This window comes from Hyperoodon ampullatus, assembly GCF_949752795.1.
Source record: "Hyperoodon ampullatus genome assembly, chromosome: 14".
Classification (NCBI taxonomy): domain Eukaryota; kingdom Metazoa; phylum Chordata; class Mammalia; order Artiodactyla; family Ziphiidae; genus Hyperoodon; species Hyperoodon ampullatus.
Window position 1 is genome coordinate 50,953,207 of NC_136927.1, and position 15,762 is coordinate 50,968,968.

A 15,762-nucleotide genomic window follows, 5' to 3' on the forward strand; every position below is an offset into this window, starting at 1 on the left:
AGGGGGACAGTGTCATCCCAGGGGATTCCCTGAGTATCCCAGCAGGCATCCCAGTCTCACTTTGGGAAGCAGGAACCCAGGGCCAAAAGGAGCAAAGAGGAGAATCTGGGACTCCTGCAAAACACAGCTGTTTCACAGCAGGATGTCCTCCCCATTGATGGAGAGCCAGAAAACGGGGTCAGGGGATGAGCCCAGAACCCACCCCCAGCTCTGCTCACATGGGAGACTCCTGCAGGGCCCTCACCCTCCTACCTTCTCCCTCTTCAGTCCAGAGAAGACTCAGCGGTGCCACACGGGGGTTTATTCTAGTCACAGCTTCCAGAGAAACTCAACAATAAATTACATCATTAAATAAACTCTGCTGGACCACACCCCCTTCTACCCCTCCTCCTCTCCACACGCCCCCACCCCCAGGGCCCTGCGGGGGACTCAGCCAGGCCCACCCCCTTGCACTAGGCGACAGGGGAGTGAGCCTCACTGGGTCCTGACAAGTGAGGGTTGAACGAGAGTCTCCCCGCCCTGGTCCTCGGCCCCTCGCACTCACTTGCCTGACCTTGACAGCTGGGCAGCTGCTAGTCAGCTGTCTCCTCCGGAGGGGGGCTAGGAGGGGGCAACAGCCTCCCCACGCAGGCCTGTGTCCCTAGAGGTGTGTGGGGTTCTCCAGAGAAGGATCCGTCTTAGTCATGTGCAAGACCACGGTGGGGGCCTTATAGTGGCAGTGGGTGCCACGGCCATAGCCCCCGGGGGCCCGGCAGGTCTTTGCCCGCGCCCGGCCAGCTGCCATCTTGCGGTGGCACAGGCTCTGCCAGGTCTGGAAAGTCTTAGAGCTCCACACCCAGACGCCGCTGGTGATGCCCACCACCAGCGACATGAAGATTTTGAGCATAAAGACAGCCACGGTGGGCACTGAGCCCCCTTGCAGCGAGCAGTCCCTCCAGCCACCGGGCGTGGTGGCTGCCGAGCAGGGCTGCTCTGTGGCCCGCAAGCGCCAGAAGTCCATGTTGAGGCGTTCATAGACGTAGCACACAATGACGCAGGTGGCGGGCACAGTGTAGAGGATGGAGAAGACCCCAATCTTGACCATGAGCTTCTCCAGCTTCTCCGTGTTGGTGCCCCCTGTCTTCATGATCTTGCGGATGTGGAAGAGGGCCACAAAGCCGGTCAGGAGGAAGCTCGTGCCCAGCACCAGGTAGCAGGAGAGGGGTACCAGCACGAAGCCCGTGAGTGCCCCCGCATCCATGCTGGCCACGTAACAGAGCCCGGTCAGCTCATCCCCTGCCACCTTGCGCAGAGTCAGGATAACGATGGTCTTGAGAGCCGGCAGCCCCCAGGCCGCCATGTGGAAGTAGCTGCCGTGGGCCTCGATGGCCTCGTGGCCCCACTTCTTGCCGGCCGCCAGGAACCAGGTGAGGGTCAGCACCACCCACCACAGCGAGCTGGCCATGCCGAAGTAGTAGAGCAGCAGGAAGACGAGGGTGCAGCCCGTGTTCTCCAGCCCCTCCTGGATCACGTAGAGCGCACCTGCCTCCTGGTCGCAAGCCACGCTCTGGGCCCCAGCCACAGCCCGGATGAGGAAGGCTAGCGAGTAGACGTTGTAGCACATGGAAAGGAAGATGATGGGGCGCTCCGGGTACTGGAAGCGGTGAGGTTCCAGCAAGAAGGTGAGCACGGTGAAGGCGGTGGAGAAGAAGCACAGCGCCGACCACACGGCCATCCAGACGAGCGCGAAGTCCTTGTCGCGCCGCGACCAGAACACCTCGACGCCCGGCCCGCAGCGCGGCGCGCACGAGCGGCTCTTCTCCACGTACTGGAACTTCTCGGGGTTCTCGCAGGTGCCGCCGGCGGCGCCTAGGACGGCGTCGCTGGGGGGCCGCGCGGGCCGCGGCGCCACGGGCAGCATGCCCAGGCCCTTGTGGGGCTCGGCGGGGCCGGCCGTGGCGTTCTCGGGCGCCTCCATGCAGAGCGCGTGCGGGTCGTTGCGCGTGGGCAGCCGGGCGCAGTCCAGCGAGTCCGGCCAGCCGAAGTTGAACTGCTCCATGATGGGCGCGCAGCGCAGGCGCGCCTGCTCGCACATGGGCCGGCAGGCGGGGATGGGCGTCGAGACCTGGTCGGTGCACATGGGCGCGTAGAGCGAGCACAGGAAGAAGCGCAGGTGGCTGTGGCAGCCGTACTGCACGAGAGGCGCGAACTCGGCCAGCTCGGCGGCCGCCTCGCCCTGCGACGTGTGGCCCAGCAGGTTGGGCATGCGGGTCAGGTTGTAGCCGATGCCGCGGCACATGGGGATCTCCACCGCCTGGCACGGCGCCGGCCCGCGTCCGCGCTCCGGGTCGAAACGGCCGATCTCCAGCGCCGCGCCGCCCGCCGCCAGCAGCTGCCACAGCAGCAGCGCCCGGCGGAGCGGCGGCACGGCCATCCCGGGCGGCCCCGGCCGAGGGCGGGAGGGCGGCCTCGCCTCACTCTGGCCGCGCCGTCCGGCGCCCCCGTGCCCGCCCGCCACGTCGCGGGGCGCGGGCCATAGCCGAGCTGGCCGAGTGTGTCAGGGCGCGGCCGGGTGCCCTGGGCAGAGCGCGGGGAAGCCGCCGGAGGGAAAGGAGACGCCGAGCCGCCGAACCGCCGCCACTAGAACGGCCGCCGAGCCAGAGTGTACCCCGCCTCCCGGGGCCGCGGCTACAAGCCTCGGGGCGGGGCGCCGGGCGGACGCGCCCAGAGGCGTGCCCTCAGCGCGCCGGGCACGCCCCCAGCCGGGCTTTAAAGGCGCCGCGTCTCGCAGCTGCGCGGGGAGGCACCAACCCGGCCGCGGTCTGGCGGGGCGGGGTGTACAAGCGACCTCGTCTGCCCGCTCACACTCGGTTCTTCCCTTTCTGAGTGGGTTGCTGCCCAACCTCTCCCCGCGACAAGACAGTCAGCCGGAGGATTTCCCTGCCGCCGTACCGCGTCACCTCTTTTTACCCCAGGCGGGACGATTTCTAAGGCTTTTACGCGTGGGACGCCTCGACCGTGTACTCTGGGACAGTTCAAGTGCAGCCTCTGCCTCTTCACTAGTCGTATGTGGCTTTGGGCTCTTCGCTCTGTTTCCTTTTGTGTAAAACCGGCAGATAATCCTGTAGAAATGAACAATTCATTTGTTGCTCACGTGCTACTTACCCGTCACACTGCGCACTTGACCTCATTGTCTCTCTCCGCAGTCCAGGAATGGTACCTTCTCCCCTTCCCAGGTGGGCCTCGGGGGAGGTGTCACCCTATCCGCGGGAGGTTCTGCTGTCTAGGGTGTCCCTTGATGCCTCAGGACCGCTTGAAAACTGCTTCGCACAGAGCTGGAGGACCCCGTCTCCCTCTGCCCCCTCCCCTCCTGTCCTCTGCGCTCCCTTGGTACAGGTTTTCCCCTGGGAATTCCTCTCGGCCCAGAGAGCCTGCCGCTCACTGCCTGAACCACGTCCACCTCCCCCTTCCCGCCCCCGCCAGGCCCCCCAGACAGCAGAGCAGGGGACCGCGTACAGTGGCACCCGTGAAATATTTTAGTTCACCTCACACCCTCCTCACCTAAGCCAGATAGCTGTCAGGAAGATAACCAGCTTACTCACTCTGCTTCCACGGGCAGCAGCGAAACCGTGGGGAGCGGGGAGGACTGTCCTTCCCTTTGTACAGATGGAACGAATCAAGGCAGTCCTAGGGATATGACTCGGCCTCGTGGTGACCGGTGACAATAACCGGTGACCGCAGTCTGAGACTGCGACCCCTGAGCTGCCGACACCACCCCACTCGTCCACCCTCAGGTTGGGAAGGTGTTTCTGAGAGGCTGGGGTTGCCCGGGGCCGCCTGGAGTCCCAAAGCCCCTCAACCCTCCTGCCTCTGCCCAGCCAGGTTCCCACCATGGTTCCCGGGTTTGTGGGTGAAACCCGAGTGCCATCCAGCAGGCCACCTAAAGGGCCCTGCTCTGGTCTGAAGCTCCCTGAGACACTGCCTCCCTCCTCCATGGCCCACCCCCGTCTGCCCTTACCCCCTTGGCCTAGAGGTACCTGGAAGACTCAGACTCAGCTTCCGCGTGAGCGCTCGGCGTAGGTCCAGCCCTAGCAGCTGCTCAGGGATGCCAAGCAGATGCCAAGCAGATGAAGGACTGAGGGAGTGACCTGCACTGCAGGGGGCCTAGGAAACTGATCAAGGACCCACGGTGAGCCAAATGGGCCCTGGGCCAGGCATTTTACACAATGACTTTTTTTTTTTTTTGGCTGAGTTGGGTCTGTTACTGCGCGGGCTTTCTCTAGTTGCGGTGAGCGGGCTTCTCATTGCGGTGGCTTCTCTTGTTGCAGAGCACGGGCTCTAGGCGCGCAGGCTTCAGTAGTTGTGGCTTGCGGGCTCTGGAGCACAGGCTCAGTACTTGTGGCGCACGGGCTTAGTTGCTCCGCGGCATGTGGGATCTTCCCGGACCAGGGCTCGAACCCTTGTCCCATGCACTGGCAGGCGGATTCTTAACCACGGCGCCACCAGAGAAGCCCTACACAGTGACTTTTTAAACTCTCATAACAGCCCTGCAAGGAATTCTGTGCCCATTTTACAGATGAGAAATTGAGGCTCAGAAAACTCAAGAGGGGCTTCCTTGGTGGCACAGTGGTTAAGAATCCACCTGCAATGCAGGGGACACGGGTTCGAGCCCTGGTCTGGGAAGATCCCACATGCTGCGGAGCAACTAAGCCCGTGCTCTGCAACAAGAGAAGCCACCGCAATGAGAAGCCCGCGCACCACAACGAAGAGTAGCCCCCGCTTGCCACAACTAGAGAAAGCCCACACGCAGCAACAAAGACCCAGTGCAGCCAAAAATAAATAAAGTTAAAAAAAAAAGAAAACCCAAGATATTTGCCTGGGATTACACAGCTCACAAGGGTCAGGGATGGCATTCAGGCTCTTCTACTGCATGAGGCTGCCTGTCACCACCAGAGCAAGGGCACCTGCCCAGCTGGCCCTGCTCGGCCAACACTGCCCTGCTGTAGAGCCTGGCATGTAGTGGAGGCACAGCAAGGAGTCGGGGCAGCAGCTGTAATTAGTGCTCACTTCCTCTTAGAGCTGTGCTGGAGCAGGGAAGGGAGAGGAACCCAGCCTCTTGCTCTCCAAGAGGACCCGAGAGATTGGGACTCCATGGAGATGCAGCCAGCCCTGTGCCCTGCAAGAAATACAAACTCGGCCCACCTGAGCCGTGAGAGGTGCAGCGGCAAGCTCCTGAGCTTCCCAAAGAGGTAGCACAGAAATAGGGTAACTTTGAAAAAATGACCTGGCTTCGACCACCTGGTCAAAGAGGTTCCCGAAATGCCAGTGGCAGCTTCCCATTGCCCAGGGTGAAGGTCATGCTCCTGGGGATGGCAGCAGAAGCCCTTCCAGGCATAGCCCCCATCCGCCTCTTCCTTTCCTGCCACGACCAACTCCTTGGAAACCCATGCCATGTCATGCCTCCAATCTCCCCAGCCCAGAAGGCCCTTCTCTTCTGCTGTGTTGGGCACACCAGCCTCTTAGGGGTAGCCCCCCAGCTCTGCAGGATGCGGCTGGAGGCTCTGCTCTGTGGGCCCAGAGTCCTTGCCCACACACTCTCCCCCACTTGTACACTCATGTACTGTTAGCCTTCCATCCATCTCCTCCCTCTGCCCCAATGCCAGCAGCTGCTCAAAGACCCTGGGGACATCTTATTTCTCTCTGTATCTTGCCCCAAGGAGTCAGAGACGCATGGATGACAGAGGTGCATGGCCTGAGCCCACCACATCACAGTATCTGTAGGAGGCAGGGGCTCTGGAGCTGCCCCTGTGCAGGCAGCCGGATTGGGAGGCACAGAAGGCTGGAGGCTTCCCCCTGCTAGGACTGTCCAGGGAGCCAGGTTTTTTTGTGCCCCCACCCCCAACCAGGGTGGAGAGGAGTCTGGGGGCCCTTCCTCCACAGCCACAGTGGGAAGGATGCCCCAGGAGCCATGGGATGCCAGGCTTGTCACCATGACAACAGCTGCTGCTGGAAGCCAGAGGTGGGGGGTGTAGAACAGCCCCTCCCCCATGCAGATGCTGCCTGGGAGAGAAGAGGCCTCTTGGGCTGCCTGCCCACCCACCCTGCTTTGTCACTTGATCTGCCTCTTTACAAAGGCGGAACAATACGCCAGGCACTCACTGAAAGGGAGACTAGGAGGAGGACCGGGGACCGGGAGGAGGGAGATTACCATCAATGCCCACCCCCACTCCTGCTCACTGGGCAGAAGGGCCAGAGTTGGGCGAGGTGGGAATGGAACCCCTCCCAACTCCTCCTCCTGGGACGGGGGGTGGGAGAAGACTCCCTTCCTGGGGGCCCTTGGCTGTGGGCCAATGAGCTGCCCTGCACAAGTGGGAAGGGACACCCTCCTGACCCATGTCCCCCAACTCCAGCACTCCTGTCTTCCCTTCTTACCACGTCCTCCCTGACCGAAGCCACCACTCACCCCACAGGACACATGCTGACCTTTCCGCAGCTTGACCCTGGTATTGCCTCCTCCAGGATGACCCCCTGCCCGATGGCCCTGGTGCCTGCCTCTGTGCCCTGCAGCCACCAAAACTGCACCTGTCTCCCCATAAACGTGGGAGTTTCTGGAGGTAAGGGGCCAGGCTGTGCTCCTGGGTGTCTTGGTGCCTAGCCTGGAGTAGGCTCCCATAAATGTTTGTTGAATGAAAGAACGTCATAATGAGGAGGTGGCCGTAGATCCTTCTGGAAGAGGCTGCATGCAAGTGGGGCCTGAGGTTGGGGAGGGGTACTGATTAGAACCTGGGGGACAGAGGTGTCCGCGTGAGTAAGCAGGAACCAGGAGGAGGGCCGTGCTGCACTTCCTCCAGGCGCCTGGGACAGCCCTCAGGAGGGGCTGCCTGCCGGGGGTGATGAAGGACTCAAGGGGTATCACACTGACACACCTGCTCCTGGGCAGGGGCGGCTGTGGAGTGACACAGCAGCCTGGGCAGACAGCAGTGGGCGCCAGCATATATGCATGCTGTGTATGTGGGTCTGGGGGCGAGTTAAGTATGTATACACACACAAGGACACGCAGGGGCCTGGTTATTCCCGAGTGTGCACACACTTGCCCACGCACCGGGCAAGCTCAGGGAATGGGCCCACCTCCCTGCAGCTTGAGCCCTGGTTCTGACTCAGGGTCTCTTTTTTTTTTTTTGAATAAATTTATTCATTTGTTTTTGGCTGCGTTGGGTCTTCGTTGCTGCGCACGGGCTTTCTCTGGTTGCGGCGAGCGGGGGCTACTCTTCGTTGCAGTGCACGGACTTCTCATTGCAGTGGCTTCTCTTGTTGCAGACCACGGACCTCGGTAGTTGTGGCACACGGGCTTCAGTAGTTGTGGCTCACGGGCTCAGTAGTTGTGGCTTGTGGGCTCTAGAGCGCAGGCTCAGTAGTTGTGGCGCACAGGCTTAGTTGCTCTGCAGCATGTGGGATCTTCCTGGCCCAGGGCTCCAACCCGTGTCCCCTGCATTGGCAGGCGGATTCTTACCACCTGGTGCCCCCAGGGAAGCCCTCAGGGTCTCTTTATTGGGATGTCAGGGGCTGGACTAGACTGTTCATTCTTACTAAAGAAGCGTTTTTTAAATTTCTTATTAGGGCTTTCAAATTTTCATAACTAATTCCCTTGCAACCCTTGCCCTCAGGTAATCAGCATCAGGGGTTCAGGCATCTCCTGCAACCAACAAGGGCTTAATTTCCAAAATAAACAAAGAGCTCATACAGTTCAATATCGAAAAAAAACCCAAATGACCCAACCAAAAAATGGGTGGAGGACCTAAACAGACATTTCTCCAAAGAAGACATACAGATGGCCAACAGGCACGTGAAAAGACGCTCAACATCCTGAATTATTAGAGGAACGCAAATCAAAACTACAGTGAGGTATTGCCTCACACTGGTCAGAATGGCCATCATCAAAAAGTCTACAAATAGTAAATGCTGGAGAGGGTGTGGAGAAAAGAAAACCCTACTACTCTGTTGGTGGGAATGTAAACTGGTGCAGCCACTATGGGAAACAGTATGGAGGTTCCTTAAAAAACTAAAAAATAGAATTACCATATGATCCAGCAATCCCACTTCTGGGCATATATCTGGAAAAGATGAAAACTCTGAGTTGAAAAGACACATGCACCCCAGTTGTTCACAGTGGCACTATTTACAACAGCCAAGACATGGAGGCAACCTAAGCGTCCACCCACAGAGGAATGGATAAAAAAGATGTATACACAATGGAATACTACTCAGCCATTAAAAAGAATGAAATAATGCCATTTGCAGCAACATGGATGGACCTAGAGATTATCATACTAAGTGAAGTAAGTCAGAGAGAGACAAATATATGATATCACTTACATGTGGAATCTAAAAAAAATGATACAAATAAACTTATTTACAAAACAGAAACAGACTCACAGACAGAGAAAACATATTTATGGTTACCCAAGGGGAAAGGGTGGCGGGGGTAGGGGGGGTGGGATAAATTAGGAGTTTGGAATTAACATATACATACTACTATGTATGAAACAGATAAACAATAAAGGCCTACTGTGTAGCACAGGGAACTATATTCAATATCTTGTAAAAACCTATGATATTGTAGAAAAGAATCTGAAAAAGAATATCTATATCTATATAACTAAATCACTATGTTGTACACCTGATACTAACACTACATTGTAAATCAACTATACTTCAATTAAAAAAAAGAGTTCAGGCACCTCTTCTGATACTTTTTTCAAGACTTTACAAACACAAATACACGTAGTGCAGTCTTTTCTGATCTTTTCTTTCTTTTACTAAAATGGAAGTCATATTGTACATTTTACACCTCATTTTCTCACCTAAGAATCTATCATGGACAGATGGATGGACATATGATAAAAAATAAGTGTAGTAAAATATTAATGGTAGAATCTCATGGTGGGCATTCAGGTGTTAGCTATAAACTTTAAATAGTCTGTGTATTTTTACATTTTCGCAATAAAATATTTGAAAAATAATCTACCATGAATGGTCTTTACAGGTCAACACACAGGATCCAACCCATCCTTTTTAATAGTCATTCTAATTTCCACAGTGTGGGTTTATTATAAACGATTCAACCAGTCCCCTATGGATAGACATTTAGGTTGTTTCTGTTATGATCCTGACATAGGTAGACGTACCTAGATTCAGGATCTGCAAACTGTGGCCCGTAGTCCAAATCTGGCCCTCTGCCTGTTCTTATAAATAAAGTTTTACTGGAACACAGCTATGCTCGTTGGTTTATGTAGAATCTATGGTTGCTTTCCAGCTATAACACATTGGCAGAATTGAGTAGTTATGATAGAGACCAAATGGCCCGCAAAGCCGAAAACATTTACTATCCGGCCCTTTGCAAGAACGTTTGCTGACCCCTGAGTGTACTTGTGCTTTTATTTCCATAGCACAGAATCTGAGAACTTGCTGGGTCAATTGGTCTTTGAATTTTTTTACAGCATTATTGAGGTACACTACTGATGTGTTATGTGTTGCACATATTTAAAGTGTACAATTCGATGCACTTTGACGTAAGGATATACTTGGGAAATCATCACCACAATTGATCCAGATAATGAATATCCTCTAGTTAAAATGCAACTCTCTTACTGAGAAGTAGTACATTAAAATGTTAATAAATGGTATATGTATTAATATATGGTCAATACAGTGTGAAATGAGCTTAATAAAACTACCATTTATTAAGTATTAATTCACATCTCATTTAATCCTCATAACACCCTCATGAGGTGGTTATTACCCTAAATGCTAGATGAGGAAACAGGCTTAGAAAGAATGGAAGAAACTCGCTTCAGGCAAGTGATAGCATCGAGATTTAAAAAACCCATCATATTCTTTATCACTTGTATGTGGAATCTAAAATATGGCACAAATGAACCTATCTACGAAACAGAAGCAGACTCACAGACATAGAGAACAGACTTGTGGTTGCCAAGGGGGAGGGGGTGGAGGAGGGAAGCACTGGGAGTGCGGGCGGGGCAGAGGGGGGATTAGCAGATCTCAACTATTATACGTAAGATGGATAAACAACAAGGCCCCACTCTACAGCACAGGGAACTGTATTCAGTATCCTGTGATAAACCATAATGGAAAAGAATATTATAAACAAGAATGTCTTTATGTGTATAACTGAGTCACTTTGCTGTACAGCAGAGATTGGCAAAACGCTGTATAAATCAACTCTACTTCAGTAAAAGAATTAAATTAAAATATAATTTTTAAAAACATCATATCCTTCACCACCCGAAGCTTTTTTTCCCCTCCGTCCCTTCCCCAGGCAGCCCCTGAACTGCTGTCGCTACGGGTTAGTGTGCATCTAGTTCAGGTACGTGGAAGGTGAGTGTGACGTTACGGGGATGTGGAGCGGCAAACTCTAACTGGGCGCCTCCTCTGTGTCCCCATAGCACACAGCACGGCCGGGCAGGGCGCTGGGCACACGAGATGAATCTGCCCTCTGTTTGCTCATGGTCAGGTGATGAATCGGGACCACTCTGGGGGCAGCTGATGTCTGTGACAAGAGAGAGAAGCTGGGGTGGGCATCAGAGGGGGTGGTACTTGAACAGGGTCGCTTAGCCCAGTGGAAGCCAGGCAGGAGACAGGGGATGTTCTAGACAGAGGGAACAGCCTTCGCAGAAGCTTTGGAGAGAAAACAGAAGCAGCCTCTCCTGGAGCCCACAGCGGACGCTGGAAAGCCGGGCTGGACCCTCCGGCCATGGGGAGCCGTGCGTCGGATGGTTTTAAGGGAGGGAGGGCTTTACACGGTCAGCGCAAAGTGCTGTCAGGGTCGAAGGGCAAGTGTGGGCTCTGCTGGGGGTGGGCAGGGACCGGAAGAGGTGACAAGCGTGTGAGTCCCGGAGAGGGAGGGAGGGCATTTGAGGCGGAGGCTCGGGGGGTGGGGTGGGGGAGCTGCTGGGAAGGGGTGTGGCGTCTGCGTGCCCACCCACCACCCCCCAGCCCTGCTGGGGCGCTGTGGCCACCCTGCGGCCAGGATGGGCCAGAGGTGCCTGACGCTGCTGAAAGCTGCTTTTGTGCGGCCGCTGGGGCTCCTGTTTCGTTGACGTTGGAACCTGCTGCTTATTTATCCAACTCGAAGGGAAATTCAGCAGCAAACGAGGGGAAAAAAATAACCTCAGCAGCCAAGCTAGGAGGAAAGAGGCCCTAGCCTGGCCCCCACCACCCCGCCCGGCCCAGCCAGGGGCCTCGGATGGAGCCCAGGCTCTCCCAGCAGCTGTGGGCCTCATTCTGCCCCTGGAGAGGGGGGCCTGGTAGGTCTGGGACCCCCACCCTGTCTGAGGCTGCTGGCTGGCTGGGGGTCCCCCTGTGGCTCCTCCCAAGGAAAGTCACCTGCCTCCAGGACAAGCGGGCCTCAGTTCATCACGGTGCCCCGCCTCTGCCGGGGGAGGCTCCGGGAAGGCCGTCCCTAGCGTGTTCTGGAACCCTTCTCTGCCCCCACAAGCCCTCTCCGAAGCCAGCGCAGGCCCTGGCTTCAGGCCACACTGCCTCTCAAGGTGCGAGGGCGGAGCCCAGTGAGGCCGTGACCTTTAACCACTCCAGACCCTGTGGTCCCTCAGGCAGGGGTGGAGGTGTGGAGGAAAAGGTGTGGACATTGCCCCCAGCCCAGGGAGGGCCTTCCAGCTCTCCACCGCACAGCCTGCCTTCCCTTCCTTTCGTCCAACAGTCCTTGTGCCTGGCGAGGCCCTTTCACACCCATGACCTTGCTTGCCCCCATTTTACAGATGAAGAAACTGAACCTTGGGAGGCTGCAAGGTAGAGCTGGACCCCAGGCCTCCGGACACTAGACCTGCAGCCTGCCTCATTTCTCTCTGAGGTCATCCCACCGGATGGGTCCACTTGCTCCCCTGGCCTGGTCAGCGGGTCTGCGAGACCTGCTGGTCTATCTGCAGGGGGCTGCTCCAGAAACTCCCGTGGGCAGGGAGCGTGTCCCTATCCATTTTGGCTTCTCCTGGTCCTTGCCCCAGTCCTGGCTTTTCCTAGGTGTGCGGTGGGGAGAGGCCAGGGGAGTTATTCCACGTGAAGGACAGAAGCGTCCCCCACTCCCCAGCCCCCTGCCCACAGGTCTTTTTCTGCTGCTTGTGTTAACGTTTCTGCAGGCGCCCACACAGGGAACATCTCAAGTATATTTTTGAGGTATTCAGGCCGTGGGAGGCCATGACGTGGTTTCTGGATCCAGCGGCCTGGATTCAAATCATACCCCACAGCTGTCATCTTAGCTAATCTGCCCAACCTCTCTGGGCTGCGCTTTTCCCGGCAGTTAAGGGAACACTCCAGCGGTGCCCACGTCCCAGGGCTGCTGGGAGGGTTGGGTGATCTGCACAGCGTGGGCTGGGGCTCTGCACTCAAACGGGTGTCACAGTCACTGCCGGTCCACACCCCGGCCTGCTCTCACTCCCTCCCTCAGACACACATCCTCCACTCAACTCTCGGGGACTCTGGGGTGAACTGTTGTCTCAAGCTGTCGCTTGAAGCCTGGGGCCACATTTTGATTTTCATGGTCTTTAGGCACTTTTGCTTTCCTGGGTCCCTTCCACCATTAAAATAAAATTTTAAAAACTGTATTTTGGGCTTCCCTGGTGGCGCAGTGGTTGAGAGTCCGCCTGTCAATGCAGGGGACACGGGTTTGTGCCCCGGTCCGGGAGGATCCCACATGCCGCGGAGCGGCTGGGCCTGTGAGCCATGGCCGCTGAGCCTGAGCATCTGGAGCCTGTGCTCCACAACGGAAGAGGCCACAACAGTGAGAGGCCCGCGTACCGCAGAAAAAAAAAAACAAAAAAACAACTGTATTTTATGGCTACACTAGTATAAAGATGAATATATTATCTATGAAAACACTTTTTGACCTAAAATTGATTTATTTTTTCCTGCTTTTAAGAGAAAGCCTTTCGGTGGGCCCCTAGAAGTGCTGTGGGCCTGGCGTGGTGCCCTCTGAGCCTGATGCATAAGGCCTATTAGGTGGATGTTGGACCTCCTGGATTGATCTCTGATACTCTTTTCTCTCTGTCTACCGCTTTATCTTTTCAGTGGCTTCCTGGGAAATTTCCTCATTTTTATCTTCCAACCTTGTATTATTATTTCTCCTTTTCCTTCTCCTTTTTACTTTTAACCACCATGTTTTTAATTTGCAAGAGCCCTTTCTTGTTCTCTATTTTTTCCTTTTTTACATCATCCTGTTCTTGTTTTATTATAAAATTTTTTAAAATTAATTTTTGGCCGCGTTGGGACTTTGTTGCTGCACGCGGGCTTTCTCCAGTTGTGGTGAGCGGGGGCTATTCTTCGTTGCAGTGTGCGGGTTTCTCGTTGCAGTGGCTTCTCTTTGCTGTGGAGCACAGGCTCTAGGTGCGCGGGCTTCAGTAGTTGTGGCTCGCGGGGTCTAGAGCACAGGCTCAGCAGATGTAGCACACGGGCTTAGTTGCTCCGCGGCATGTGGGATCTTCCCAGACCAGGGCTTCAACCCGTGTCCCCTGCATTGGCAGGCGGACTCTCAACCACTGCGCCACCAGGGAAGCCCTGTATTTTACTATTTAAGAAGGAAAAGGCCCATAAAATACATGCGGTAAAGAGGGAAAGTCCCCACCCTTCTCCCCTCTGCAGAGGTAATGATGTGGTTTCATTTCATTTCCTTCCAGACACTTTTCTATGCACTTACATCCCTATACACAAGTGTATACAGGTTAGGAGTTTTCTTATGTTTCCCTTAAGTGATACATGTGTCATTCTGTAACTTTTTTTCGCCTGATGGGTCTTGGGCCCATTTGAAGCTCAATGGGCCATCTTCTCTACAGCATTAACATATCACAGCTGGACCGAATTAGTAACAGTACCTACCTCAGGGGGTGCTGTGGGAACTAACTGACATCCTGGATGCAAAGTGCTTAGAACAGGGCCTGGGGCAGACCAGGCTGGCCTAGAGCTAGTTTCCTCATCTGTACCACGGGATTAATTCGAGGATCCAAGGGGTCAATAAAGGGAAAGCTGTTCCTGACAGTGACTGACACAGGTAAGAAGAGCACCACAGCGCTGGCTATAACAGCAGTAAATGTGCAGGACACACTCGTTTTCATTATTGTAGACGTGCAGTTTACTTTTCTGCTGGAAGGGCGGACTCCCTGCCTTTGTTCTTTATTTTGATGATTGTCTTGGTTCTGTCTCCTCATTTTCTCTTCTAGATGAACTTCGTCATCTAGTCCCAGAAATAATCTTACTGGATTTAGAGACTGATTTATGGAAGTTTACAGATTACTTTGGGGGGAACTGACATCTTTACAACATCGAGCCTGCCCATCTGGAGATGAACACATACATGGAGTGATGTCGGCTGCGAGGACAGCAGGGCTGGGGGCAGAGAGTGATGCCTTGAGTGGGGGTGGGAGGTGGCAATTCATCTGGGAGGGGCTGTCCTAGAAGGACGCGGAGGCATTGGCCAGGTGACAGCCGTGCACATTTCTTGTCCCAGGTCTTCATCCCCATTCTGAGGTCCCTCGGACTCCCTTTCAACTGGAAGGACATGCCCACCCAGAGCCCCTCCCCGCCCCCCCAGTGCTGGGTGGGAGAAATCCATCTCACCTCTGACCCCCTCAAGTCCCTCGCCCCGCCTCAACCCAGTCATTGGTGTTCATGGGCCTGAGGGGCAGGTGGGGCTGAGCTCAAAGGGCCTGTGAACCTCTTTGCCCAGAAACAAGTAGGAAGTCTCTGAAGACCTTGAGAGACAGGAATGACATAATCAGATCTACATTTCTTTTTTTTAATTATTATTATTAGTTTCTGCTTTATAACAAAGTGACTCAGTCATACATATACATCTGTTCCCACATCCCTTCCCTCTTGCGTCTCCCTCCCTCCCACCCTCCCTATCCCACCTCTCCAGGCGGTCACAAAGCACCGAGCTGCAGATTTACATTTCTCAAACAGCACACTGGGAACCGGGGAAGGGGGCTTGGAGGACGCTGTCACTGCAAGTTAGGCGATTGGAAGAGAGAGGAAGGGAGCCCCAGTGTTGAATGAATGAACGGATGGATGGGTGGGTGGAAGATCAGCCCGTATGGACACCAGCCGGTCAGTGAGGAAGACTGCAGGGTTGGGGAGGGGTCAGCCCTCGCAAGTGCCCCCATGACGACATCAAGCCGCACGCCAGCCTGGGCCTGGTCAGCCAGGGCCAGGCTCTGACCGCAGGACTCTCCCGCTTCCAGCTTCTGCCGGGCAGGGAGGCCTGAGGTCGGACCAACTGCCTGGCAGGAGCTGGGACAGGGGAGGGGAGGCTGAGGGCAGGACGTCCCTCCACTGAGGGGTGGCGTCTGCCCAAGAGAAGCCAGGGGCACCAGGGCCAGCCGGCTCCCGGGTCTCTTCCCTCTGCCCTGGGCTGGCAGGTCGGTGGCCGGCAGGTCAGTGCCTGGTGGGCCCTAGGCTGTGACGAGGGGCCGCCGCCCAGCATCCCCGCCTCATCCACTCACTGGCGGGGTGGGGATTCGGCAGCCCCCCGTCCCACCCCTGCACAGAAGCCCTTTCATAGGCGGGCGGGCTTGGCGCGCTGGCAGCCCTCAGCCCCCACGCCTCCTTCCTGCCAGGCCCCCAACCGGTCCCCCTCTCCGGGCTCTTCGCAGGCCCAGGGTGGGGAGCGGCCAGGCACGGAGGACAATGTGGCTCCTTGTTCCCCCGCCCGGCGAGCCTCCTGGAATTGGCCCGTTTCCTGCCTGGGCCACAGGGCCTTTT

At 55.8% G+C, this 15,762-nt stretch overlaps 1 protein-coding gene across 1 annotated transcript; it reads right to left on the minus strand.

Moving 5' to 3' along the window:
- Nucleotides 1-286: 286 nt before the first annotated feature.
- FZD9 (frizzled class receptor 9) lies at nt 287-2,413 on the minus strand (the record flags this gene model as incomplete). The annotated part of the gene is made up of 1 exon (XM_079719541.1): nt 287-2,413. One exon carries the CDS (start codon nt 2,411-2,413, stop codon nt 641-643), a length of 1,773 nt encoding a protein of 590 aa, XP_079575667.1. The 3' UTR covers nt 287-640.
- Nucleotides 2,414-15,762: the final 13,349 nt, after the last annotated feature.